Source organism: Anser brachyrhynchus (genome assembly GCF_964034855.1).
Source record: "Anser brachyrhynchus genome assembly, chromosome: 2".
Taxonomy (NCBI): Eukaryota; Metazoa; Chordata; class Aves; order Anseriformes; family Anatidae; genus Anser; species Anser brachyrhynchus.
In genome coordinates this window covers 92,202,292-92,228,568 of record NC_137695.1, presented here as the reverse complement: position 1 = coordinate 92,228,568, position 26,277 = coordinate 92,202,292, and the positions used below count along the sequence as shown (strand labels likewise).

Genomic DNA, 26,277 nt, shown 5'->3' with positions numbered 1-26,277 from the left:
TCAGGAGTCTACTACGATGAATGAAAATCAAACAGAATTAAGATATTCTACTGCTTTTCTGGTATGCTGTTGGCTCAGCCACCCCATAGTTATGTCATAGTTCCATTTGCTTGTTTTAAATACAGTGTTTAGAAAACAGAAATCAATTCTTATAGTGATGGGTGTATGTGTGTACAAGTAGGTATGACATGTATCTCTTTAAATTTTGCTTCCATGTTAAAACACATAGAAAACTGCTGTCTGCTGCTAACTGCTCAGATACGGAACCATGATTTTTGCTGCTAACTGGGGTAGGCTTTATGCACAAAGCTAGTGCCTAGTGAGATGTGCTCTTGCTTTAGCATTCTTCACCTTAGATCTCTGAAACAGAGGATGGAGACTTCCACTCCAGTATGGCATGGCTTTTTCCTCTACTATGAAAACAAAAACACAAATACTGTTTAAGATGGCAGCTTTATGAAACGAATCAAACCATCCTTTATTTGTTTTCAGTTCCCATTGTCAAAATTGGACCTAGGATCCGTCTGTGATGTAACTATCAACCAGTCAATACACTTAAATACTAATTTTCAAATTCAACAGATCATGTAGGTTCATCATAATAATTCAGGGCTTTAGGAGCACGTATGCTCCATTGAAGGCAGAACCTCAACAGAGGGCTCACATAGGAAAACCGAACTCATTTATCTGGTTTTGCTGGAACAACCTCAGCAAATATGCTGATATAATAAACACTCTTTGCTCCTGCTGGCTGGATTCAGTGTTCACCACAGGTGCTATTTACCTCTGAATTGTGTGACGACTACAAATCAGACTGAGGGAGAGGCACATTTTTGGATGATAGGTCAGTGTCTGAATGTCAGCAACTCATTTTACCCCACTTCATGCCTACGTCTGTTCATGCTAACACTGACAACAAAGGTTTGGTTAATAGATTTGCAACTGCATGGAGATCTTAGACAAGTAAGAGAATACCTACCAAATGCATCACAGCCAAAGCCTGATTAGCTCTTGGAATGTGTTTGCCCCTAATATTGCAGGGTGGTGGTTTTTTGTTTTTGTTTTCTTTTCTCCCAGAAATGACTTTAATACAGTTTATTTTCAAACAGATTCTCCCATTTATGCTCTCAATATCTTGGCAAGCATATGAGTGTGTGCTGGCTAAAAGATCTCTCTTTCTGGACATACGTCCCAGGGCCACATGTGGAGCTGGGAGCACCAACTGTGAGAAGGATTGTGTAGTCTTTAATCTCATTATCAGTAAATTTCATCCTGGCCAGAGAATGAATGGAACACGGTATGTAAAAATGTTTTGAGTAATGGGGAATAGCAAAGAGTAAAATATCCTAAGTATTATGAAAAAGATAGAAATCCCACTTCAAACCCATCTGTAAAAAATATAGTTACACTATTCACGTTTGATAGATTCAGCCTTGTACAATGATACACCAGCAAAATACAGCATTCTTGTAGTTTTAGACATTTACATAGGTATAACTTTGTTCAGGCCAGAAAACTGAGGAACTTTACTTTGTTGAAAAAATTGAGAGCTTGAAACTTTCCATTGTGAACAGAAGGAAAAGAAAACCAGCTTACTTAGAAAAGAGAACTTAGATAAGAAAGTACGAGCATCTCCACCTGAGAACAAACAATATTCTGGAAATCACTCTGTGGACAGAAATCAGCTGAACATGATGGTAACACGAATAAGTCAGACTGTGCTTCCCATGACTCAGGAAGCTTCTTGGACAACCAAATTTCTGAGGAAGTAGCTTTCTCTTCTTACAGTAGCTTTCCAATTTTATATATTCTACTTATTATTTACTACTCTGAAAAGAGGTAAGAGGTCTTCTGCATCTCAGAGGAATGTTTTAATCAATGAGCACTGGTTGGTATGAATTTCAGTCTTTCACCATCCTGAATCAATTCTGGTCTTGGGAAACCTTCTAGATGAATATACTGAGTTACAGAACCTTTCCATGGAAAGTTTCTGTTTATTCTAATTGAAGCTCTTCCTTGGGATAGTCTTACAGAATAACTATATACCGCTATTGTTTCATATATACTTCATGAGAATGCTATCTATTTTGATGGCCAATTTGGTAGATATGTTTGGGTTAGACCATAGAAGAGCAAACAGCATTCTTCCAACTGCTTTTTCAGATTTTGCTTAGATGCTATACACAAGGGATGCGTGAGAAATTCCTTTTGCTATGTTCCCCCTACAGAGAGATTTGTTTTTTTCCAACTCTGGGCTGCTGCTGAAAGGAGGTGAGTAACAAATCCTGGAAAATACTAAAATGTTGTCCCTAAAATAGAACAATCTTCTACTAAAGGAAAGTGGCTCTAAATATCAGAAATTCTTTCAAAAGAAGTATAGAGTGTCCTTCTGAGTCCATCTAATTTAACATGGAGTCACTAAAGGACTACCAGAAATCGAGAGCCCAGTCACTCTGTCACAAATGGACCTACTGTCTCACAAGATCTGATTTAGGGTGGTTTTATAACATCTTCCAAACTCTGCACAATATGCTTTCTAACACACACACAAAACTGACCAAAAAAAACTACATAAATGTGATGGTGATCTTGAGGTGACATCAAACAGACACAGCAATTGCAAAACAGGTGACTTCCAGCTGTCATCACAAATACATAATTTTCCCTCCTAATTATGTTCCTGAGTGTTGTGCCCCAAAGAAGACTCCAAGACTAGGTGGGAGAGTATAGGGCTGATAGCTGGTAAGCGCAGAGAATAGGACACAGCAGAAAGAAAGGAGGAAAATAACTGAGAAGAAGAGTAGAATTATTTGAGAAATCAAAGTGAAAGTAGCCTGGGAAGAACAGTAAAAGCAATAAAGAATTGCAGAAACACAGAAATGTAGGCTTCAGGGTAAGACCCAAATCCCCTTTGTCTAAAGCAGATAAAGTGCTTAATTGCACAATATCTCTGCAAGTTCTTGGTCTCAAATCTCAGAAAGGCCATCTTGCTCATAACTAAAACGTATGTAGCTATCAAGTGAAAAAGGAACAGCCACTTGACCATGCAGATGGACTGCTGATTAGGCACCAATATAAATGAAAATGGATTGTTCACCACCTATGAAAGAGTAGAAGGTAGGATTGCTTCATATATAAAAGTCAAAGCAGTTCATTGCAACTCTGCAGCTGTGGCAAATGAAGCAGACTTAGAATGTGCTTGTAAAAAAAACATTAACAATTACCAACTGTTTCAAAGCCATCTCACTCCTCCCTTTTTATGAATGTTTCTTAATTAGATTGCTTTCAAATGTGGTTACTAGTTAATGAGAACCTTCGAAAGAAAACCGGGCTAAACTGACGAAGATTGTAAAAAAATACCTTTTTTATTTTCCTTTTTAATCCTTTGTGCAAAACAAACTTTGTGCATTTCCCCTATTTTCATAACTTATTTTACAGAAGTTAGCTGTCTCAGAATGAGTATGTGCAGACAGGCAAGAAGACAGAGTTTGGTACAAATATACTGACACCCAGTCAAATTTTCATTCTCAGGTGGTCAGCACAGGCACATTAGTGTAGAAAAAAAAAAGTAAATCCCACTTTAGCCAGAGTTCATTACAGAGCAGTAAGTATTTATCACTCATCCATTTAAGCTCACTTTCCCATTAATGCAAATGCAGGGTTAGCTACCAACTTTGTAGTGCCTGTTGCCTATTTCTATGAAAAACTATGCTCTTGATGCCCATGTAAGAATTACTTAATCTTCTTTAAACAGGTGCAGGTTGGAGCTTTACTGACTAAAGCACACAGAGCAGGGAATAGAAGCTTTTTCCCCTAGATGCATTTTGATTGAAGGAAGCCCGAGAGGTATAATGCTGAGGAGCAAAGAAGACACTGTTTGTATTACTGGAATATATCCTAAAGCAAGTGGCTTTGCAACAATTGGAGTGGGGAGTGGAAAGGTAAGGTGCATGGAGGCAGTTAATTTGCTAGGAGGGCACTGCCGATATAAGAAGCAGCAGGGAAGAGTGGGGCATCAGGGAGAAGTTAGAAAAGCATTGAACAAACAATGAGCTGGCAAGGTATAGGAGGAAGTAGGGACAAAAGCCTAATTGAATGCTTTGAAGTTACATTGAGTGTTAGAAAAAAGGAAACTGGTTCAGAAGCCTAAAATGACCTAAGTACTAAGATGGAAAAGTCAGTGATAGAAAATAAATAAATAAATAAATCATTGATGCAGGTTGATGGGATAAGGGAGAAAGAAGGAAACCAGCAGAACTGCAGCATACAAAAACTGCAGGTATGCTCATGTTTCTCCAGGTATATCCTTTCCTTTTTTCTTCCTGAAGAATCTGTCTAGATTTGGAGGGCTGTTACAGCTTAAGTGTTCAATATTTATGGACTGTGCTCGGCTTGGTAGAGGCACCAGGAGCTCCAAGGATCCTGATCCTACAGAGAGCCCAGGTCAGTAGCACCACATAGGAAGCTGATCCTGCACGGCCACATCATTTTTACCATGTGTGACTTGTGTGGTTACCGTGTGCTCCGCATGATGGATGTGACACTTCTAGAAAACCACAGCTGGAGGCAGGGTGCAGCATACAGCAGCTCCACAGCGCGTGGGCTTTTTTAGATAGGTCCTCGGAGGAGTCAGGGTGGAAAGCGGGAACAGCCTTGATCAGAAGCTAAACACAAGAACAAGAAGAGGCAGGTATTACCTCATCTATACTTTTAGGACTTTGACATTACTGCCATTATAATAATTGGGATAAAACCTGAAAAAAGTCACAGAGTGCAAGTGTCCCTGCTCCTACACCGAGTCAAGGGATACAAGGATTAGGATTCTCTGGGCAACTCCAGAGTTTCGTTCATTAGCTTGATTGGCAGGGGCAGGCAACTGAGGGTAAGAGAAGTTATGATGCCAAAACACAGGAAGGGAAGATGACACGGCATGCCACTTTTCAGTAGGATGTTTAATTGTAAGGTAAGTCAAATATTACCTGTCAGTTTCAAGATTTTCTGTGCTTTCCTATATATATATGTACGCATAGATATATAGGTAGTCCTTCAAATGCTTAGTTATATTTAAATAATTTATTAGAAAGTTTCTTCCCTGGTACTTTGCACGTTTTACTCCCAAGACAGGAGAAAAAAGGTGGAAACAAAACTGTTCTCAATACAAATCAGATCAGCCCCTTCAGTTTCTTTGTTATGGTAATTGGTAATTACGGGAAGAAAAAAAAAACTTAATTTAAAATGAAGATTGCTCCAAGTACCTTCTCTACACGTGACCTGTCAGCAGCCCACCTCTTGGTGACACGTACGCTGGAGGTTAGAACAGGTCACAAGAGCTCTGAGCAGCACCAGGCACCGGTCTTTGCTCCTGCTTTCCTCAGTACCTGCGGAAAAAAGCAGGGACTGAAGCAGCACTGAGACCAGGGACTGTTACAGTGGGGACCCAACAGTAGGCAGCAATTTGATGATACGTCCCTGCCTGGGCCTTCCTTGGACCTCATTTTTTCGTACATAAAGGAACAAAGGAAAATGCACTGATGTGAAAGAAAATTCCAGCTGGCTCTGGGTGCCTGACAGTATGTATAGGTATGCTGAAACAAAAATGCAGTCTCTCAGAAAATGTAAAACGGGCATTCCTGTGCAATCCGTGATAGTGTGAACAAATCTGCTGAGAGATAATAAATGAATAATGTCGGTAGTCACCAGCCTCAAACAAATACACTTCACTGTTAACTGGGTGAACTCCAATGCAGTCAGAAATCTGATGGTACCATTTTATAGGACATTGCATTTTTCCCTAAAACTTCTAAATGTAAAGGTAGAAAACACTGAGTGTGTGTATTCAGTGGAAAATACCTAGCAAACATACCACACCAACAGGAGATACTATTAGCTGTATCAGAGCAAACTCAGGGTAAACTCTTATTTCCACTAAAAGCCCGAGTAGCATTCTATACAGATAATGTAAGAAAAGTTAACAAAATCTTCTATTATCAAGACTTTCTAGTGTGCAGCAAACCGTTCATTGTCCTTTATAGGTAATTTCTTCGTTCTTATATAGTTAAATGTGAATTGCATTGGTATTATCACTGAAACTTTTCAGTCTTCCTTTGCTTTATGAGATTTTTAAGAGTTGTTTTAGTGTTCCTATTAATTATCTCCTTTACCATAAAATCAGTTATAGGATTGCACTCTCCCACTACATATAATGAATGCTATGTGTTTGTGTAGGGTTTTGAGTCAAACCTAAAGGAATGATATGCGAGCTCATATGGGAACTTCTGAGTGTGCCCTGGGCATGAAAAAATAGCTACTACATTTCAGCTTTTGGTCATTTGAGCCCCAGGTGAGAGCTGCCAGGCTCAGAAGCTGAGGCTGAGGCTTCTCCTCGCCACGGACACAGCGGGTCAGTGACACAAGAGCGTGTGCACGGCTGCCTTCACCACCTTCTGCCAGCAGACTGGAGGCAAGGCCTCTGTTTGGTTTTCAGCTCTGAAGGGTTACACTTGCCTGAATTGACCCGCATGTGTCCGGTCACAAACTGAGCAGAATTCGGAGTATCCGGAAGCTTTGTCCAGAAACCCCTGGGAGACTGGCGGCAGGGGCAGCAGTCACTCTGCCTGCAGAGGCCCAGAGGCCGCGGGCAGCCACCCTCTGCCTGTGGTGCTTGCAGGCAGGTCAGATGTGCAACGTGCCCCGTGCTGCCTGTGCCTGCAGCTGAGATAATGCTCTTGAAACCCACTCAGGCCAGAGCTCATGCAGCACGTCATACTTGTCCTCATACTTCTCCAGGACTTCCCAGCTGGTCTTACAGCAGCCCCGTTTCTGCGCCCTTGCTGTCTAGAAATGCGTGTTGCAACACACAAGCCTCAGTCCTTGCAGGCTTTTGCCATTTATCTCTGTGAAGGTTTATGGTATTTCTAAGGTATAAGCACTTATAAACACTGTGCATTAGGCCATTACTTTTATAGACTCTAGCATTCGGTGCAAAATCACATTCACACTTCATTTACCATATCCCACAGCACCAGAGAAATCAGGACTGTTTGTTCCAAGCCACGTGAACATAAGTGAGAGCAGAGATGGAGGGGGCTGGCAGGAGGTGCCTAGGAGTATTTTAAAGGAAGTTTGCACATCAATAAATACAGGTATATCTGTTACAGTTGTATCCGGAGGCTGCATAAAAAAGAGGTGACTGTACATTTGCAGATCATAAAGCTTCCTAAAGTTATTTAAGAAACATAACACTGAAATTGCTTCTTCTGCCTTCATGAAGATTGGGTGCAATGATTGACCGAGGAAAGCCATTGCCTCTGCTCAGAGACAACTTACACTTTCTAAGTGGCTCATGAACAGCTGAACCTGGTCATACCAATGAGAGCACACTCAATAAAGATAATTGTGTTTGTTTAGCACAGAAGACTGGAAGTATATATGAAGAGTACAATAGAAGAACTTGCTGGGAGCCTGGACATCTTTTCCAAGGACAGTCCTGACATTTTAGCATGAAAAAGTCATTATAAACTGCAACCAAAAGGCAAAAATTTGAACTTTTACTCTGTTTAAAATTTCTGGGAAACATTGGCTTGATACTTAATAATCTCACGAGTCATGTTTGAGCATTTCATTTTGATGAGAAAAAAAAATTACTTTTCTTTACCTTTTTGGTTAGTTTCATTACAGATGCCATACTAAATTCAATGTAAATTCCCATAAAACACTCAGTGTGAATCTATTCTGCCTAAACTTTTTGAGCTGTTGCAAACAGGACCTCTTTAAGAACTCAACACATTCCTGAAGCCTGGTACCCTGCCTGTATATAATAGAGTTAAACTTAAGGCTTTCTGGGCAGTTTATAGTCAGAAACAATTCCTGCATGATAGATTGAAGTTTGGAGGGTCAGACTATTTCTCTGCTGGAGCACGTCGTGGGAGAGAGAGGACAGCCTTATTGGTACGTCCTCTGTCCTATTAAGCTTTCATCAGTACTAATTTGCAACTTCTTTAGTCCCTCTTGCTTCAATTGTTTGTTTGTTTGTTTTATTTGTTTGTTTGTTTGTTTTAATGAGCATGGAGAAAACTGTTGTATTATGAAATAACAGCAGGATTCAGGTGGGCAATAATCAACAGAGAGTAACAATGTGAATATATGTTTAAGCAACAGAGCAAGAACAGCTTAAGTTTCACTTCCACTGTTTCTATACCTTAAAACCCTAATAAACTTCCCAGCACTGTTTTTGGGACTACAAAGTAATTTTGTTCCTGTGAGATGAGCAAGGCCAGGCTGTACTTGGGGCCATCATACCACAATGCATAAAGAAATGGTCAGAACAATAGTCAACAAAAGCATTCCTGCCACACGGCTTGCCAAACCACCAGGGTGTCTCCTGGAAAGACAACACTGATTAGGTGCATCAGAAAACACCTCAGTGAAAGTGTTTGCAATGTGGAATTTGTTGTATTTCACATTCAAAGAGCACCCGACTGATTTAAAGTGTTATTTCTTACAATATGTTAACATTCTATTTTGCTTTAAAAATACATTAGATTTTTTATTTTTATTTCTTTTTACAAACATATTTATACACTATTTGTATGTGTGTGTTTATAGAAACTAAACTTAGAGTAGCGAGACAATTTTTTGACAATAATTTGTTAGATTTTACCTTTTATTACTTTAATTCTAGATTTGTGCATCTCTCGGGATTTCCTTGAGCTTATTCAAGCACGCTTATTTTCTTGACTTTTTTCAAAGGCTGTTCAGAGCCAGAGGTCCCTGCAGTTCTTGGCCTTGGTGAGCCACAGACGCAATGCCAGCTGGGGTGGGAGTCAGTTGCCTAACCTGGGGGTGTGATACCTCCTGAGATGTTTCTGCTGCCTACCTGGCTTCCAGCTGCTGCTCCAGAGGAGCAGAGTTGCTGGGGATCTATCCACGCTGTGTAGACCTCTGCAACCTTAGGGTGCCCGAAATGGCACTAGGCACCCAAATGTCTGAATCCCAGTTTTCACCCTTTCACTGGGGGAAGTAGTGGAAGGAGAGATACTGATGTGGAAATCCAGGTGTCTTGCTGCTGCTGTCCACGCTGCTGCTTTTGCAGCCTTGCAGTTGCAGCTGCTAGATGGCTTTGCTTTTTCCTCCAATTACACTTCTGTTAGAGCTGCCTATCAGGAGCTGCATCCTCTCTGTTTCCTGACTGAGGAGTGCTTGTGTGTGGTTGGATTGAGCGAGGCTTGCCGTGGGAATTGCTGCTTGGTGTTCTTGGTTGCCTTCCCAGCCCGGCTCCTCTCCGTGCTGCAGACACTGAGAGCCAGGTGCTGGGGGTGGGAAGATGTCCAGCGCATCCCTGCCACACACACAGAGCAGGATTTAGTAGCCTTGTCTTGCCAGCTCACCTGTTGCAGGCTGGTTTTAACAAATGTCCCCTCTTGTCCCTTCTCCAGTGTCCAGTGATGACGCATCCCAGTGATGCTGGTGCTCCTTTAAACGTGGGAAAATGCATCTCAGCCTCCTCAGCTGGGGATTTTGCTGCGCTCTGAAACACAAGACCTTAAATTCCTCCTAAAACCATATTTCACTTCTGTGAGCAGTTGAGCCCTTTTCTACATTTCTTGAACCAGGAAAAAAAAAAAAAAAAGGAGAATTATTAGAAGTAAAATATGTTATTAAATGGGAGCTGGCATGTGTCAGGTTTATTGATGAGAACTTTCATAAAATGCAATATTACTTCATTCCCACCTTAATTGAAGATATTTTCAGCCTAAGTGATGTGTAACTGCTCAGTGATTTAGCTCTCTTTTATGAATAATTATATTACATGTATTCTCTCTGGATATTTCCATTGATACGTAGGATAGGTGTCTCTCATAATAGCCTGCAAAGGGTCAGGCAGATCTCATTTTATTGAATCCCTTTGAAAACAGCCTATTTTGCCTTCTTAAAGTCAATGGTTAAATTAATAATCACAATGAGAAACCTTTCAAATGGGAGGAACATTCCCTCTGCTTATGATCTAATTCCCTGGACACCCACTTATTAAAGATTTGACAGGAGTAACACGAAGCTACAGCATTCACTATGTGGTTCATTTTTTTATCAAACAAGACAGAAAGAATGAAGCCTTGTCTGTGTTTGAAAGCTATATCGTGTTTCTGCCATTTCTTGAGGCATTCTTACAGAAACCTTTCAGTTCTCCCTTTCTCGTCTTCTGCAGGCTTAATGCATTAGAAATAGCTCTTCAGCGATTAACACAATGATGGTGATTTTTGCATGAAACAGAGAAAGAGTCTCATCCTAACCTGTGTATTCATGAAATAACAAATTTCAAACTGTGATGAAAACAGAAATAATTACAAACACTTCAGCAAATAAAGAAATCTTCAAGAGCTATATTTAATATTAAACACCACGCAAAAAAAAAATCCTAGGCAACAGGCCAAGCTGAGATTAAGTGGATCTTTTTTAAGAGGCATTTGTAATGTAAATTTAAATCCAAACAGTAAAAAAACACTTTGACAAACCTTTACATTATTGCCACAATCTGCATCTAGACCCAATAAAATAATAGACAGGAAGTCTGCCAGCAGCCAAGCCAGGGGTATGCAAATGTCCTATTCTGCAGCTCACTGATAGCAGCTGGAGAGCTGAATTTAAAAGCACCACTTCAAAGCTTTTCTAGGAAATAATTGAACACTTAATGATTTTAAAGTTCCATGACAGCTCTAATGCCAAATTGTTGTTTAAATTAATATATTTAGCTGATGATCAACACGTGTGTCTGGAAGGTGGTTCCCTGTGCCTGTGTGTTTGCAGTGCTGCTGCAGTGATGACTAAAATGAGGAATGAAGTGGGACATGGGGCTTGCTCCAGAACAACAGGGCAAGATGGGTAGGCAGTTTCCTCTGATGAGGTGAAAACTTCCCCTTTCAGGTAGCAGAGTCAGTTTGAAGTGGTTTCTTTGGTGCCAACTGTTTTTGCTTCCAGAGTGAACGAAAAGGGCATCTTCAAAGCACAGCAGAAGACTCAGACTTAGCTGCAGCAAACAGCTTCTGCTAAGGCATTGCAGGGTGATTTTACATCTCAGTGTAAGGTAAGGTGTCTGCTACCAGTCAGCCAGCAGTACCAGGATGGGGCAAACACAGGGACTTCCACCTCCGTGCCTGAGGTGCAGGGCAGGAGGAGCTCCCTGCCGAGCTGGCGTGGGTCCTAGGGTGAGGCATTACAGCAGGGAGCCCAGCTCGTGCAAGGGGTGTGAGCCTGTCTGAAGAGGGTTCTGCAACAGATAGGTCGAGATCCACAGCACCTTCCACAGCTCGCTCCAGCAAGTTGTCTCTCACAGGTTTCCGAGGTCGTTTCCCCTCTCCTACAACCTGTCTCTGGTTTTTGAGACAAAAGAGCCTGCAGCACATGGATGGTGCCTCTGTACGTGAGCATACTAGCTTAACACAGCTTTATTCTGAAGTCAGCTAGCTCCCATTTCAAGTGAGAAATGGTAATTTGAGGAAGGAGATAAGCCAGGTAAGAGGAAGCAATCAATCCCAAACTCTAGTCCCAAAGTGCAGGGTTAAAATTGCAGTTGTGTTTTCTCAGTGTTGGTGAGGACATACAAAATTTATGAGGATTCTTGACGGAGAAGTGAGGGAAATGTTACAGAAGCTTTCATGCTCAGAAAAGGTGGAAGAAATAAGCATAGGAAATGGTAATTCACAGCTTCTCACAGAGTACTGAAGGGAAATGATAGAGCAGCACATTTAAAACAAAAAGCAACGCTGTACCATACCACCTGTAATTGAAGGGCGGCCTTCATCACCGTGGGACAAACAGGTAGGCCAGCCTCCATTACGTGAGGTGAAGGTCACCACGTGCTCCTCTTGCTTCTGTTCACTTTGCTTCCCATGTCCTGAGGGAATTCCATTTGCACCAGCTCTAGGTAGCTGCGCTACATTTGGCATGACCTTGCACCTTTGCTCATCATCTCTTCTGGTCCCAGGGACACCTCTGGCTTTTCCTGCACTCCTATGGGTCAAGTCTGAGATATGCTGAACAGTTACTGCAAAGATGTGTACAATGCCAAGGGCAAAGCAATGCTTGCCTTCTGGATAAATAGGAATTTTCAGCCTCTGGGACTCTGAATTAAAGCACGCGGCCTCAAAATGTTCTAAGTCTTGGTCGAAAAATTCTCCACAAAAGCTCTATGAAGAAAAATGTTTGAGCGCCTTGCAGCATGAAGAAGGGAAAGAGAAATTCCAGCCAGCCTGGTCTTGTAAAAGGATTAATCCTTCTTTATAAATTAGGCTCTTTGTACCTATGAAACATGTTTGATCAGATTCCAAACCATGGCAGCGATTTGTGCCAACTGGGAAGCCAAAGAGTAGAGGAATGTCTGTTATTTAAATATTTTACCAGCCCTTCATCTGGGTTAATATTTTATTAGCAGCAAATATGCCTGTTAAAGAGTCTGAAACTACTGCTCACCTTGGTAAGAACCAGACAAGGGGTGGCTCTGCATCAAGGTACCACAACCATCAGGTCCATAGGATGGAGAGGTTTGCAGTGCTGTATTTAAAAGTCATTCAAGGCTAGTTCTGACAAAATGGTTGCTGGTGGGACAGGCATGTCCATAATGTGTCCTCCTGTATTCACCCATAAAGGGTTATTGGCCTCTCATTCTTTTGGGACCACAAGTGCAGAGAGAGCTCTGGCAAGAGGTACATCACCAGTTCTTTGATGAGATGAGCCACAGACAAGGTGGGGCAACCAGCAAGTCCCTTGACCACAGCAGGCATTATTTGGGAAGTATCATTATTTGGGAAGATTCTGCTTCTTTTTTGTGGCTCAAATCTGTGAAGCTGGAGCCAAACTTCCAGTTAGTGTCTTGGATGGACTATGCATCCAGAACGTGGTGAAACATGTCAGTGCCAGCTCGGTATTGCCTATATAACAACAAAGCTGTTGGAATATGTGTGACTGCAGGAGTCTGTGCCTTGCGCGGTCTGGAACAGCTCCACAGCTGGAAAAACAGGATGGGGATCTCTCCTCTCTTCTCTTCACTCTGTTTTCTTTCTTCTGTTTAAAGGAAAGCATCTCCTTGAGTGAAAAATAGGATCTTGGAAGGTGGTTAGTTGGGTGCTCAGAGCACGACGGCCAGAGCAGGACACAGGAGTAGGCTCTGTTCCATGCTGCAGCGTGATCTGGCCATGAGCAACCATCTTCAGTGTTGAAATGTAGATAAGTATTAAAAAAGCGTTCAAGGCTTTCTGACCAGTTGTCTCTGAAGAGCTTGTCAGTCAGCTTGTTGCTGTTTTCCACAATGAAGTAAGGCCCCCATCAGAGCATGCTTTCAAACACCCTGCCCCATCAGACATCTCTTGAAGACACTCGGAGAGCATGGCCACCCCCCTACACACATACACTACTCCAAGAGCTGTCTGAAAGGAAATGAGATATTAACTTCAGATGAATAATTCTTTAAAGTAAAACCTGTGGGGAATTGGCCTGATTGTGTGACGTTACCAAGGCTCAAAACTTTAAATTTTCTAATATTTTTGTTTATAAAACTAGCCAGTTACACCCAGTCTTGCTGGTTAGCCAGCCCTTATTCTATCAAAAATATTAAAATGGTTTTCCTCTAGTATTTTGATTGAGGAATACACAAAAGAATACCCGGAGTTTGCATAAAATTTAGTATTTGTAGAGATTGTGGTAGTGACCACCCTGATTTAGTTCCCGCTCCCATTCTTTCGTATTGCATGTCCTACTAAAATAATTAAAAAATTGGGGAGCCCTCCAGTGGCTAAAATTATAGAGCCTAATTTCACCAGTGTCTTAAAGAGGTATCCAAACATTCCATGGTGCCTTAAGACTTTGCAAAAGTTCGTATATTTTAAAAGCAGAATTTTATAAATGTTATCTTCTTGCAGAAGAGACTATTTTTAAAAGGTCATTCCAGTTAAGTATACCTGGAGGCACTTGGGGAAAAACTCCTCTAAAAGATCTTTTCAGAAAACAGTCCCTAATGCAACATAGAGGATATCAACCTCAAGTTCTTAGACATCTCCTTTTAACTCCAGGAATTTGAGCACATTCATAGAATGAATGGCTTGCCTTGGAAGGAACCTTAAAGATCATCTAACTCCAACCCCCCTGCCATATTGTTCTCCTACTCCACAGACTTGGTATTCTGTACCAAAAAAAAAAAAAAAGTGGGGGGAGGGGTGAAATCAGACTCTTGACTCTTTGCCAATGTGTATACTGATTCCTTTACAACCTCCATATTGTGGGTTTATCCAGAAATGACGGCAACAAAGGTCTGTGTTCAAAGGAGGGAGAAAAATACGCAAAGCTAAGAAGAAACCTAGTTTTACAACCCAGAGCTGTATGTATTGAGGTAATTGAAAAGTGTTGAGAGACCCTGCTGTGGATACTCCTATCTCACTTCTAAAATACTCGTTGATTTCCATGAGAGGCGATTTGGATTAAAATTCTGTGCAGAATGTTGCAAAGAAAAATATAGTTTTTTATTCTTAGGTAGTGATCATGGTCTACTACATGCTTTACGTTTTCATTAGATCAGCCACAGAATGAAACACAGATGGAAAATAAGTAATATTTTTTTATAAATTAAGGCATTTAGGACCATTTCATCTGTGCATCATTCCAATAAACTAGGAAGCCTGTGCAAGTCAACGGATTTTGGCTTGTGTTCTTGGAGAAGGATAAGTGGATCAAACTGAGGAAAACATTGAATCTGCCTTTCAGCCACGAGCATCCTTGTACAGGAAGCAGTGGCCAGGCTGCTGGCATTGGTCTTGAGCAGGGCAGAGGCACCCAGCCCAGTATCCAAGCTCCCGGTCACCTACAGCTCATTTCCATGAAGCAGAGCCAGTTGGGTCACTAGCACAGGAAATGCCTCCAGCCCTCTAATTAGCCATGAAATGGTGCTGCTGCCTTGAAAGACCTCTCAGCATTATTCGTTTTCCTCCTCTCAGGTGTTGCAACAGGTTTCTGCTGCCTCTGCGTGCTGCTCCTGCAGATGATCACTGTGTTTTGTAGGTAGCCAGAGACAATCTCCTGTCTCCCAGAGCCTGCATGGCAGGACGTGTGTTGTAGTCCTTCTGTACAGCTGGAGGGCTGCTTATCTCAGGGTGTCCATCACCAATCCTGGCAGCACTGGGCTGCAGGGAATGACAGGCACTGTAAGGAAGTTGGAGCATCAGCCTAAATCTGATGGACACCTCCTTGTTCCTGAACATGATGGCCAGCTTCTACACTGCACGGCCACTCACTGCCATCGCTGCAGAGGTCCAGAAGTTCTCCCCCAAAGAAAAGAAGGTGCTCAGTGTAGCCATGGATAAGCTGCAAAAGCACAAAGACAGCACGGGGGTGCCTGCAAGTTGAAAATGGTCTGTGTCAAGAGCTGTCAAAAGCTGCGGTTGCCACAGGGATAATTGGTTTGTGCCAGCTGTAGTTGATGGATACCAAGCTGATGAAAGGAGACAGGATAATATGCCTTCTGTTGTTTAATTGAGGATTTTCTAATTCTGCATCAACTGAAAACTCTGGATGCTGAAAACCACCCAAATGCACCCCGATATCTGCAGAAATGAGAGGATGCTGGGGAAATGGGGTTCCTCACCAAGTGTTCATGTGCCGACACAAAGCACCCTGTGTGCGAGAAAAGGATGTTTGGCGATGCTCTCACCCCTTCTTTCCCACCCAGCAGCTCCCTGCAGATTAATGTTTGTCAGAATCTTCCCTTATCGCAGGAGCTGCAATCTTTACTTAATACCCTGAGGGAGGGACATCTTGGGTTATTTCGCCCAGCCCAAGTGACTGAAATACGACAGCAAACCGTTAACATGATCCCGAAAGTGCTGGCTCACAGCCCAATATCTTTTCTACAGTCGTTTCAAAGAAGGTGATTAATAGCGTGTCAGGGAGATGCTCTGTATACTGAACACTACTTGGAGGACTGTAAATAGATAAAACCAAACTATCAACAACCATCTACCGAAATAAGGACAGGTACCCGAAGGGTGCTGGGAATCTTGGTTGTTGAATTCTACTTTTATTGTTGTTAATGGTAGGTATTGAGAGGGGATGAATAGCTGCCAAATTAAATGTGCGGCTAATCTTATAGTAGGAGGCAAAGACTCTATCATGCAGGCAGTAGCCTTATCTGGAGGATATAGTAATAAAATTCGACCTGGACAATGCAAGATAATACAACGAGGAAAAAAAAAGGATAAACATGTAGCTGTTTGATGGGGCTAGAGGTGTGTAGAAAGCAGCAATGTTGAAAAAGTGCTGGGAGGAAAGAGGTGGGGCGAGGCCAGGGGACCAGCTGGCAGCTGGCAGCATGAGCCAGCAGTGAGGCTGAGCACTTTGTAAGAGTGAGGCTCACCACAGGGAGTCTGGGCAACGTCAGCCCTCTGACGTTCACCTCACGGGATGGACACACTGGGGAAAGAAGAAAAGATCCTTGCTGTGCCCATCAGGCAACCCTCAGGGACCTGACCCTGGGGAATGGCCTTGGAAGGTGTGGAACAGCTTTCACACCAGGGGCAGCCGCATAGCTCTGGAGTTTCCAGCCAAGGGAAGGACATGTCCAAGGATGGATGTGCTAGAGATCCACCAAGCGATGTGGGAAGGAAGGTGGGCAATGACTGCTGCTTGTCTCAGGTAAGCCTGGCATCCCGCCAGGACCTGGTGAAACCAGAGGGTGGCCAGCTCAGAGCTGGTCAAAGGAAAAGGTTCTTTGGGGAAAAATATTCACATTAGACCAAAAGCAACTGTGTAAATTCGCAAACATCCACCACAGGCATTTAAATATCAGAACAACTCTTCTGGGTCAGGAGCCACAGATTTTCAAAGGCTGGGGGAATATTCCGGAAAAGCACGCCTAACCTGTTCGGGTACTCTTGCTTACACGTCCACTGTGACCATGGTAAGAGGCTCGACACTGGGCCAGACTGATCCGCAGTCTGACTCAGAGTGGCCTCTCTGACGTCTCTGAGCTATGCCAAAGATTTCCCTGACCCTTAAAAGTCCACCTCGCCATAGCATGAAAGCTGCACCAGGCCACTCTTGGTGCCTTGCTTCTTTCTTCCTTTACTAAAAGAGCTGGTCTTGGCCAAACTACACACATTTCTGTGCTTCCAGTGACAGTCTCTTCAGTCTCCTCCAAGGCAGGGCAGGCAGAAACTGAAAGGAATCTGAGTGGCTGAATTCTAGGAAATAAAGAGTTTTTTCTAAAGATTTCAGTGCTTACATCTTCCTTCTGGGAAGAAGCCTTCCTGAAAAGTGATTTTCAGTCTCCTGTGTTGCAGTCACTCACTCCGTAAATCACTGTCCAGTCCGGTTGGTGTTACCTGGCTGTGCTTCCCAAAGCCGTACTGGGACAAAGCGTGCCACAGCTAGACTGTTTTCCAGGGTTGTCTGTAGAGCTTCCTGGTGATGAGTTTGTTCAGGTCCCAGACACTCCTCCAGCTATGTTGTTTTACTGCACACCACTTGTGATTGTGGATAGGGGTACGCTGTAACGCCCTTTCTCCTCTCCTAGGCTCGCTGGGTTTGGATCAACCTCGTGGTACTTCGCAGGTGGAATTTGCACCAGCAGCTCCCCAGGGTAAGCACTGCGTGCTCAGCTTCTCCATTTCTGCCCTGAGACACACTCCGGATGCTTTTGAAGATTGTAAAAGTAATCAATAATAGATTAAACTGCACGTTTTCTTCAGGCAGCGGGTCTGCTTACATGTAATGAGTGTTTATGAGCTAAGGCATCCCAAAATTACAGAAATGCTTTGATAAACCTGAACCTAGATTCTTCTGCATCTGCAGGCTCTTTGATGCCAATTGATTGTATTAAGGGGATAAATGTAAATCACTAGCAATCACTAGCACAGTTTTTGCTTTTAGCTGTGGCAAACCTGCATCGTATTTGGAACTAGGGGGCTAGTCCCCCGTACACTACTTTTTCTTAATGATGTGCTTTTTTCGGTGAAGATGAGTTGGTAAGACATGAGGATTACATTTAAATTCAGCTGTATTTGCAGTTTAAACATGCGGGAAATGAGATGAGGGGAAGAAGAGCAGAGAGCTTATGCTAATCCAAACAAATGGGAGAGCTCGTAACATTTTCAAATAGTGTATTTGAAATCACATTAAATTCTGTTTGCAACCTGATGCATCTGTGAAACTGTGGCTGCCAAAATACACTCACCTGTTGTCGTACAACCACTCCTGGGCTTTTAATGACAGCGCAGGCCACAGCCACAGGAATGCCTAAATCATGTGCTTCATACGCAAAGCACACCGTAATTTATTGAATAACTAATCCTCAAAGCCTGACTTTTAGTTCTCCCAGGTGGGCAAATGAAGGCAAAAAGACAGAAATGACCAGTCTGTGGCCTCACAGCAAACCTGCCAGAGCCAGGATGAAAATGCAGGAATCTGGCATTACCTCCCAAGCTGTGGTTGCCCTGCCAGGGCTGCGCTCTGCCTCTACCTTGGTGTCCCAAGTGCGTGACCAAGCACTGCCAGCGGTGTGTCTCCCTGCTCTGAAAGAGACATTCACACTGCTCAAAATGTGCTCACATGCCCCTTTGGCTTGGCTCTTTCTAGGGGGTGATGCTGTCTCACTATGCCAAGTGCTCCACCAGCCCTGGTCCAAACCAAGCAGGATGTCTGGTGTCAAAGCCATCAAGGAGATGAAAGCCATAGAGACCCTCTGCCCTGAACCCAGGGCCTGAATTTGCAGGGCTGGCCAGGGCAGTGTATCCGTGAGTGGAATTGTCTGGTTTGTGCTGATTTCACCATTTGTGCCCAAGGTAAAAGAAAACATAAACTAGAAGAAAACATCCTTCCAGGACTTATGGGGCATCCCTCTTTTAGCAAGGAGCTGCTCCCATTCAGACTCTTCAGGCAATGCCCAGACCTATAGCAAGACGATGCTCTCTTGAGTGTATTGACCTTTTTGGCCCATTTAATGAGCCCTTCTGAGAAGAATCAGAGAGGGAAGCTCACCAGATTGCCCATGGGTAGTTTTTGTCACTCCCTGGTAAATTGCCCCAAAACAAGACACAAAAATGACATTATGCATATGTGTCTCTTTCAAAGTTGGGCATGCAAAGATTTTTTTTAAAAAAAAAAAGTATGGTTTGGGTTTTTTATTTGTTTATTTGTTTATTGTACTCTGGCCAATCATCATCTTCATCAATGTGTATGTTAAATTGTGTGTCTAAGAAATAAATGCTTATTTGGAATTTTTGGGAAGCTCTTTATTCACTTGTTTCCATCCCCAACTCCTTACTCCTGAAAAACAGACCCTCTGGCCTAAATTTGCAATGCTGAAAAAGGTATAATAACAATATTTCCAATATTCAATATTTTTGTTGAAACCATCTTGAAAAAACATTTTTTAATGAAACACATTTACTACTTCTCATCTCTGTGTGATCTGTCTGATTTCCTAACTCTTCAAAATGACAAAAAACATTTGTCTGTTCAGAGATGCTGGCCCAAAGCCCATCACGCCCACGGGCTGTAGTTTTATGATATGAAATGTTTGTCTAATTCTTCATACCATGGAATTATAACCTTAGTTTAAGGAAGAGAAAAAGCCCGTTACATAAGCAATCCCACCAGAACATGGAATTAAAAGACAAATCCAATCTGGGCATCTCAGAGGAGCAGACATATTTACTCTCAGAGCTTACCTCTTGGAGAGTGCAAAGATACCACAGTGAGAGGTGCTGTTATAAAAACAAAATACAGATTTCTGGAGCCACAGTGGGAATGCTCCAGAGTGTACCAGAAATACTTCAGCCTCTGCTTTCTGCAGCTTGCTCTCATGCAAGAGTGGCAGGTAACCTGTGCAGCATGGGTAAAACATGAAAATTAAAAATCCCATGGTATCTAATTTTGCAAGCTGCCAAAGTGTTCAGGTAAGTGTTAATTGATCTCAGCTCTTGATTTCAGTGGACATGAAGAGTGCTTTGCTAGGCCACGGGGCAGAAGAAGGCAGGCAATGCACTCAGTGCTTTAAACTTGATGCTCTGCCCATGCCGGTTTTCTTCTGCTATGGATGGAATGGTGCAGATGGTATTTCTTGGTGAGTTGTGGCTATTTCTGCAAATTGCTTTCATGACCTTGCAGCAATTCCAGCAGATAACATGGTATTTTCTCCTCTATCTTTTATAAATCATTTGTTTGTGTCTTTTAGACTTAGGGATACAATTGCCCCGTCGCATGGCTCAGTACAACAAAATGTTTCTTTCTCACTTGCTGTGGTGGCCTAACCTAACATTGTGCAAATATTTATTGGTTTCACTGTATTTAATTTTTACTTCCTGATACCAAAAGCTACTTGCGAACAATAGATGAACTGTTTCTGTAGCTTTTCCTTTCCCCAAAATTGATGTAGCAGTTTCATTTTGAATATGCTAGTATCTCCCAAGCTTGTATTCTTCAGGGTCTTCATGTTCTGCTTCTAAGCACTCCCTGATGTGCTCCTGCCTCAATGATGCTGAGCAGTGTGGGGAACAGTCTCTTATCTCACATGAGCCTCAGGCTGGGTGCTCCTCTGCTTGTCCCACCAACAGGGCCCAGTCCAAAGGCGATGTCCAGCCCCTGCCCAGGAATGTGCCACAATGGCCAGGTGCACTTTACTGCCTTCCTCCAGTAAGGCACAGTCCCCTTATGAAGCCTATACCTTTCACGTGGGATAAATAAATGTCTGTTGAGGAGGAGAAGGAGCAGAAGAGCAAACTTGCCTCTGGAAACCCATGGATACGACTGGTGAGTTTGTCTGGGGGAGTCAGGATCTGAGGCATGCTCAAGGGGAAGGGCTGGAGCACACTGGAGACACTGTCCCTGGGTCACCGATGCTCTCTTTCTCTCTTGTTCTTAGTCTTTAGCAATGCCATGAAAAGAGGAGCTTCTACAGAAGTGTGAGCACTCCAAGTCACATTTTCCTTGGGGAGGTGGAAGGTGCTGAGATGTCTGGAGCAAGGATCAGCCTTTTGCCACCTGGCTACATGAGCTGGCTATTGATCTACCCAAACCAACAAAATACTTCAAAAATACTGAAGGGAGGAAAGCATGAAGACTTTAGGCATCTACCTCCAGAAGAGAACAGAGGATTTTCCAAATTTTTTTGCAAATTTTCCAGAGAGCAGCGGCTCCTGGCATTCTGCCCTGAGAGGAGCACAGTTTAAGACACACCCCACCAGAAATGTTTTCTTTTCACTACTTTGCAAGCTTCCCTGTTGGCACGCTGACTCTCCAACACTTGTCAGCTCCAGCGTGAGTCATGCAGTGATCCTGGACACTGCCCTGACATGGGCTTGGGTCTTCGGAAATAAGGGCGAGCACAGAGGCCAGCCACAGAGGATCCTAAAATGGAGAGGCACAGCTGACCAGATAGTTGTACGTGAAACAAGACCCCGAGAAGGCCGATGTTGGTCATATGGTCAGCCTTTTGTCCATGGAAGTAGCAGCCACCACAGACAGGCTGCTGTCCGGTTTTGGCCTACACACACATGCTGTTTTCCCGCTTGTGGTGAGCACGGACATGCCAGAAGCATGAGCAAGGTGTGAAGCAGATAAGGCCAACATGCCATAGGGTGTCAATAGGGTGCACACCACACAAGAGGGAGTTAGATTTCACCATCTCAGGACTTGTCACCCCTGGACAGCCAGGCCACTGGTGGTTGCTGGGCCTACAAGATGGTGGTCAGGTGCTGCATGCCAGGAGGAGGAACCCCATGCAGCTCAGCGCAGCATGGCTATCCTCAGGTGAAGATGAGCCCTTGGTAAAGAAAGGCAGGCTAAAGAGAGAAGCTGATCCAGTTTAGCAGATCTTCTGTGTGCAACCAAGCATTCAAGCAGTGCAAGTGTAGGCGCTTGAGCTCCTCAATGCACACCTCCCACAGCAGCCTGCCTGAAGGTGCTTTTCCCTACTGAGGTACCACTAGTGCTTCTCTCTGCCTGAAAATGGCTCCTTCCATAAATACCTACCAAGAACATGCACAAAATATACTGCAGGTTGCAAACTAGAAATGGCAGCAACTTCTTTCCTCTGTTTCTTTCATCTCTTTGACTGGCTGAAACAAATTAACTACTCTTCTGCCTTAAATCACTGAGTAACTGCAACAGCGTTCCTACTTTTTCACCCCAAGTTTACAGGTCAAAGTACTATTCTTTGTTAGATCAACTGGTATAATTTGAAAAGTAGCCAAGGTTTGGGACATAAAGGTTACTTTTTTAGATCTGGAATAGAAGGAGCACAACTAATACATATCTTTTGCAATGTAACGGAATCAAAAAAAATTTCATCTCTTTTTCTGAAAATGTGTTGTAATTTTTTGCATGGATCTGATTTTCACAATAGGTAAATACTGGGAAAAACAGTGCGATGTTTTAGTTTTCACTAGTAATGGAATAAATATCCTCAAAAGGAGTATTCACAACCAAAAGTCATTTTGCAGTGAAAATTATATATTTGTGACAAAAAAACAAAACAAAACAAATCAAAACAAAACAAAAAATATGCACATTCCAGACTGAAATCAGTTTATGAAAATTCCTTGTCCAAAGAACGTATACTCACAGCCATATTCAAAACCTTTTGAAATTTATGGGTAAATCTTGGTAAGATTTAAATGGCCTTTGAAAGGATTCCTTTTAAAAATACAACAAAACATAACCACAGGGAGGTTACTGATGAAGCTTCTTCTTCATATTTAAAATAATGATTGCAAACCCTTAACTCTTTTGCAGGCTCTTCTTCATTTGCTGTTGTAAGGAGCAAAGCAAAACTGACTGTGAATGCTTGTCCACTTGAAAGTCCAGGCAAGGTTTGTCAGCAGATACTCCAAATTCTACCAGAAGAGCTACGGCAGCTCTGGAACAGGGAACAAAAAATGTAATTGATTCTCACCCACTGCTGTAAATTCATTGTTTCTCTCTTGTCAGTCACTGTCACGGGTAGTGTAGGAGAATGGCTGAGAAGCAGATGGCTACATCTAATAAATTTTGCAGGCTCATTTTGAAACAAGCGAGGCAGTCAGCAGAAACCCTTCTGCCTGTGCTCATGTCACCAGCAGCACTGAAAACGTGCTCGGCATCCTGCTGGGTGGTAAGCCGGTCAGGTAGGCAGTGCCAGCCTCTGCCGGGGATGCTGTATCCCGAAATGCCCAATACAGCAGATCAAGTTTCTCCCTCCCTAGTACACATCCCTTGGCAGTGGGGTGCAGGGGAGGAACCTGGCGAACAGGAAGAAATAAAAAGAATGAGGAATCCATTCTTCCTGAGGCCACTTTGATGCTCCCTAACACAACTGCATGTAGGACTGCCAAGGACTCCTTAGTATTCATCAGCAATGAGAACTAATTGGCGGATGGTGCCGCTGGTGGTTTTGCTCCCCCAGCGGGACTCGCTCTCTTTCTTGCTTCCCGACAGCTCGGGCAACTATTCTCGGTGCTAGGTTGGGTAGGCCCCAGTAAAATGCTGGATATGCCTCCGGCAGCTTTTCAAAGTGATAGTACTTCACTGTATGTATATATGCATGTACATATTCTGTATGTGTGCATTATTATTAGACAGGCAAGCTTTGCAGCCTTGCCAAACTCTTGTTCTCTGAAGAGAGTGCAGGGAATCAATTTCTGTTGTCAGTGAAATCAGGAAAGAAAAGGAATTATGTCTTCATGGATTCCTGTAAGTGAAATATTTAATATTTTCTGGAGGCAAAAGTTAGTTTTCTCACATTTCTTCCATTTTGCTAAGAAAGTAGTAGTGTATGCATATTCATGAGTATATGAAATTGATGGAGAATAATTATGCTGTTCCTAGTAGTAGAAAAATGGTTACATTTTATTCACTTTCAGCCTGAGAACAGCTATGGAAATAGTCACTCAAATGTTAAGAAAATAATAATTCATCTGGTTTGATAAAGGATTCCTAAAGGTATCATGTGTCAGAGCAGTCTCTCCTTTTAGATGGTCTTCAGGCAGTGGACTCAATTACCAATTTTATTTATTTATTTATTTATTTTATAAAACTTGCAGTTAAGCAGGTGAAGGAGTATTACACTTGTTTTTCTCGGGAGAGAAAGTCCCAGGCAGTTCCATGTTGCAGACTAGTGCACATAGTGTGCAATGGGACATTCGCTGGTATAGCAAGGCTTCACAGTTATCCATGGAAAGAAGGAAAAAAATTAAAGAAAGTTTCAGAGAAAGGTCACTTCAAGGTGACTTTTTTTTTTTTCAGGTATTTGAAAATTTTGGATGATTTTTAAGCAATAACTTCCCAACTAAACGTGAACTTTTGTTGGTTTGCTCTATGTCTACATTCTAGAATAAAAGCAAAGCATTTGGTTGAACATTCTTGAAAAGCTATTTTTGGCATGTATAACTAACCACAACTTGCAAATTTTAGATTTCAGAATGCAACTCAACATTTCAAATGCCATTTAAATACTTTCAAGCATATAATCACTTCCAGGTTGTAGAATGCTAAAAATTTTAAACAGAGAGCCTCTGCTGTGAAACCAGCCTTGAAGAAAATGTATATTGAACATCTTTTAACAGGGCACTCTGCTCAAAGGCAGAAAGACCAAAGCACTGAGACACACAAAGCAAAACTTTTCATACTGCACATCTCCAGTGTGCTTAGAGAAGACCAGGCCATGGTGCCAGATGTAATGGCCATAAACATAATTAATGCAAATTATATATTGTTGCAGGAGGTTGGGTCTTCTAGGAACATGTCTTCAGTTCTGTCCTCTGCTTTTCCAGTTTGCTCCTAGCTGGGGAAGCATTAAGTATCATGAAACATGTCCTTCATACCTTCTCATTTACTTCTGAGTCTTCCTGTTAAACACCAAAGGCAGCTGGTACTTTCCACTTTCTAATGGGTACAAAGTAGGTGGTAATTTTAGAGAAGAAGATCACCTTTCTCTAACCTTGTATTCAGAACTACAAGTATATTAGTATTATGGGCGTTATTTTGTGATATTGAACTGCTGATAGCTATCTCTATACACACATTCTCCTCAAACTGAGGAAGATAATCTATAACTTCAAAGACCAAAAGTGCCTAATATATTCTACTATGCCCCAGCATTTTGGATGTACAGGTGTGAGCACCTCCTTCCAAAACTCCCCTTTCCTAACTGATAATATTTCGCTACTGATGTGAAAATAATGTAGGATACAAATAATACTTTTCATAAAATAGCAGTAGGATTCGATCTCCACTGTATTTGCTTACTGCAAGAAATTACTCTCCTTTCTTTTCTTGGGGAGACAAATAAGACATGCTAGTGTATAATTTGCTTGCTTTCAATATCTCTTACAGATTGAGAGTGCACTTAACTATTGGTTGTGGAACAAACCTTTGGAAACCACAATATTTCTACAAATAGACAAAGTAGAAGGTATGGGGTTTTGCCACTTCCTTTGAGTATTTCTCCTACAGAAGGTATTTGGCCTATGAAAATAGGGTATTGCAAGAAAATATACTTGTGATCCTTCTTCCAGATTCAATACTTTGTGTCTACTGTTGTGATTCAAGCACAGGCAGAATATGCAATTATTCTCACAAGGCACAGATAGGCAATCCTTGCCCTAAGAAAATTACTTTTCAAGGCCCTGATCCCACTTGGGTAATTCTACCCATGCAGCTGATGCTATTGACACCAGGAATACTCCTCTCCTGATGCAGTTCCTCGCAGCTGGAAATCTGTTTTTTTGGATTTGGGCCCTTCAATATTATTTGAACCACACTGCGACGCATTTGCTCATGGTGGGTAACACATTACCCCGTATGGACTCCCACGGGCTTCAAGGAGTCTGTTCACAGCACACGGACACGTTCAGCAGTCAAAATCTGGCCTCAAGTACAGCACGCGTCATCGCAGCAGAAATTCATTTTGAGTTGTGTTTGGGGAAAGCCCTGCGCACCTCCCCGCCTGACAGCTTGCTGCTGCTTCCCCAATCTTCTCGATGCAGCAGCTCTCCTTTTGAGGCTATGCAAGTTGTCAGGAGCACAGGCAGCACATTTCTCACAAGCTGCTGTACAATAATCTCCTATCACATAAGGCTGCAAGCTACTGGGTCCTGGTTACTGTGCTGTACTGCTCCATTTGTGAGCCTTGGTGAGGTTGTTCCCGTGCTTTGTGTGCTTTTAGGGCTCTGGAGTGAGATGTCAGGGGCTGCGGCTGAGGGTTCTGTCACAAATAAGATCCTCCAAGCTATATTTAGGGGAAACTCCACAGAACTCTATTGA

The 26,277-nt window shown here is 42.6% G+C and overlaps 1 protein-coding gene across 4 annotated transcripts; it reads left to right on the top strand.

Annotated features, from left to right (window-relative positions):
• The first annotated feature begins 603 nt into the window (after positions 1-603).
• On the top strand, positions 604-19,284 carry LOC308189911 (uncharacterized protein). Of its 4 annotated transcripts, XM_080580562.1 has the most exons (6): positions 604-3,725; positions 4,300-4,443; positions 4,867-4,963; positions 14,979-16,671; positions 17,552-17,617; positions 18,613-19,284. In XM_080580562.1, exons 4-6 carry the CDS (start codon positions 16,516-16,518, stop codon positions 18,700-18,702), a joined length of 312 nt encoding a protein of 103 aa, XP_080436688.1. In that variant the 5' UTR covers positions 604-3,725; positions 4,300-4,443; positions 4,867-4,963; positions 14,979-16,515; the 3' UTR covers positions 18,703-19,284. The 4 variants fall into 4 exon arrangements, 2 of the variants coding, with proteins under 2 accessions (XP_080436688.1, XP_080436687.1); XR_013946718.1 differs by lacking the exons at positions 4,867-4,963; positions 14,979-16,671 and adding an exon at positions 9,435-11,080; XR_013946719.1 differs by lacking the exons at positions 4,867-4,963; positions 14,979-16,671 and adding an exon at positions 9,435-11,080 and having other exon boundaries at positions 604-3,941.
• Positions 19,285-26,277: the final 6,993 nt, after the last annotated feature.

What these genes read in the sequence shown, in the direction of transcription:
- LOC308189911 (XM_080580561.1), top strand. An exon ending in TGATCCTACAGAGAGCCCAG is followed by an intron (nt 4,444 to 17,551) that starts GTCAGTAGCACC and finishes CTCCTCTCCTAG; the next exon opens with GCTCGCTGGGTTTGGATCAA. An exon ending in TGCACCAGCAGCTCCCCAGG is followed by an intron (nt 17,618 to 18,612) that starts GTAAGCACTGCG and finishes GGCTCTTTCTAG; the next exon opens with GGGGTGATGCTGTCTCACTA.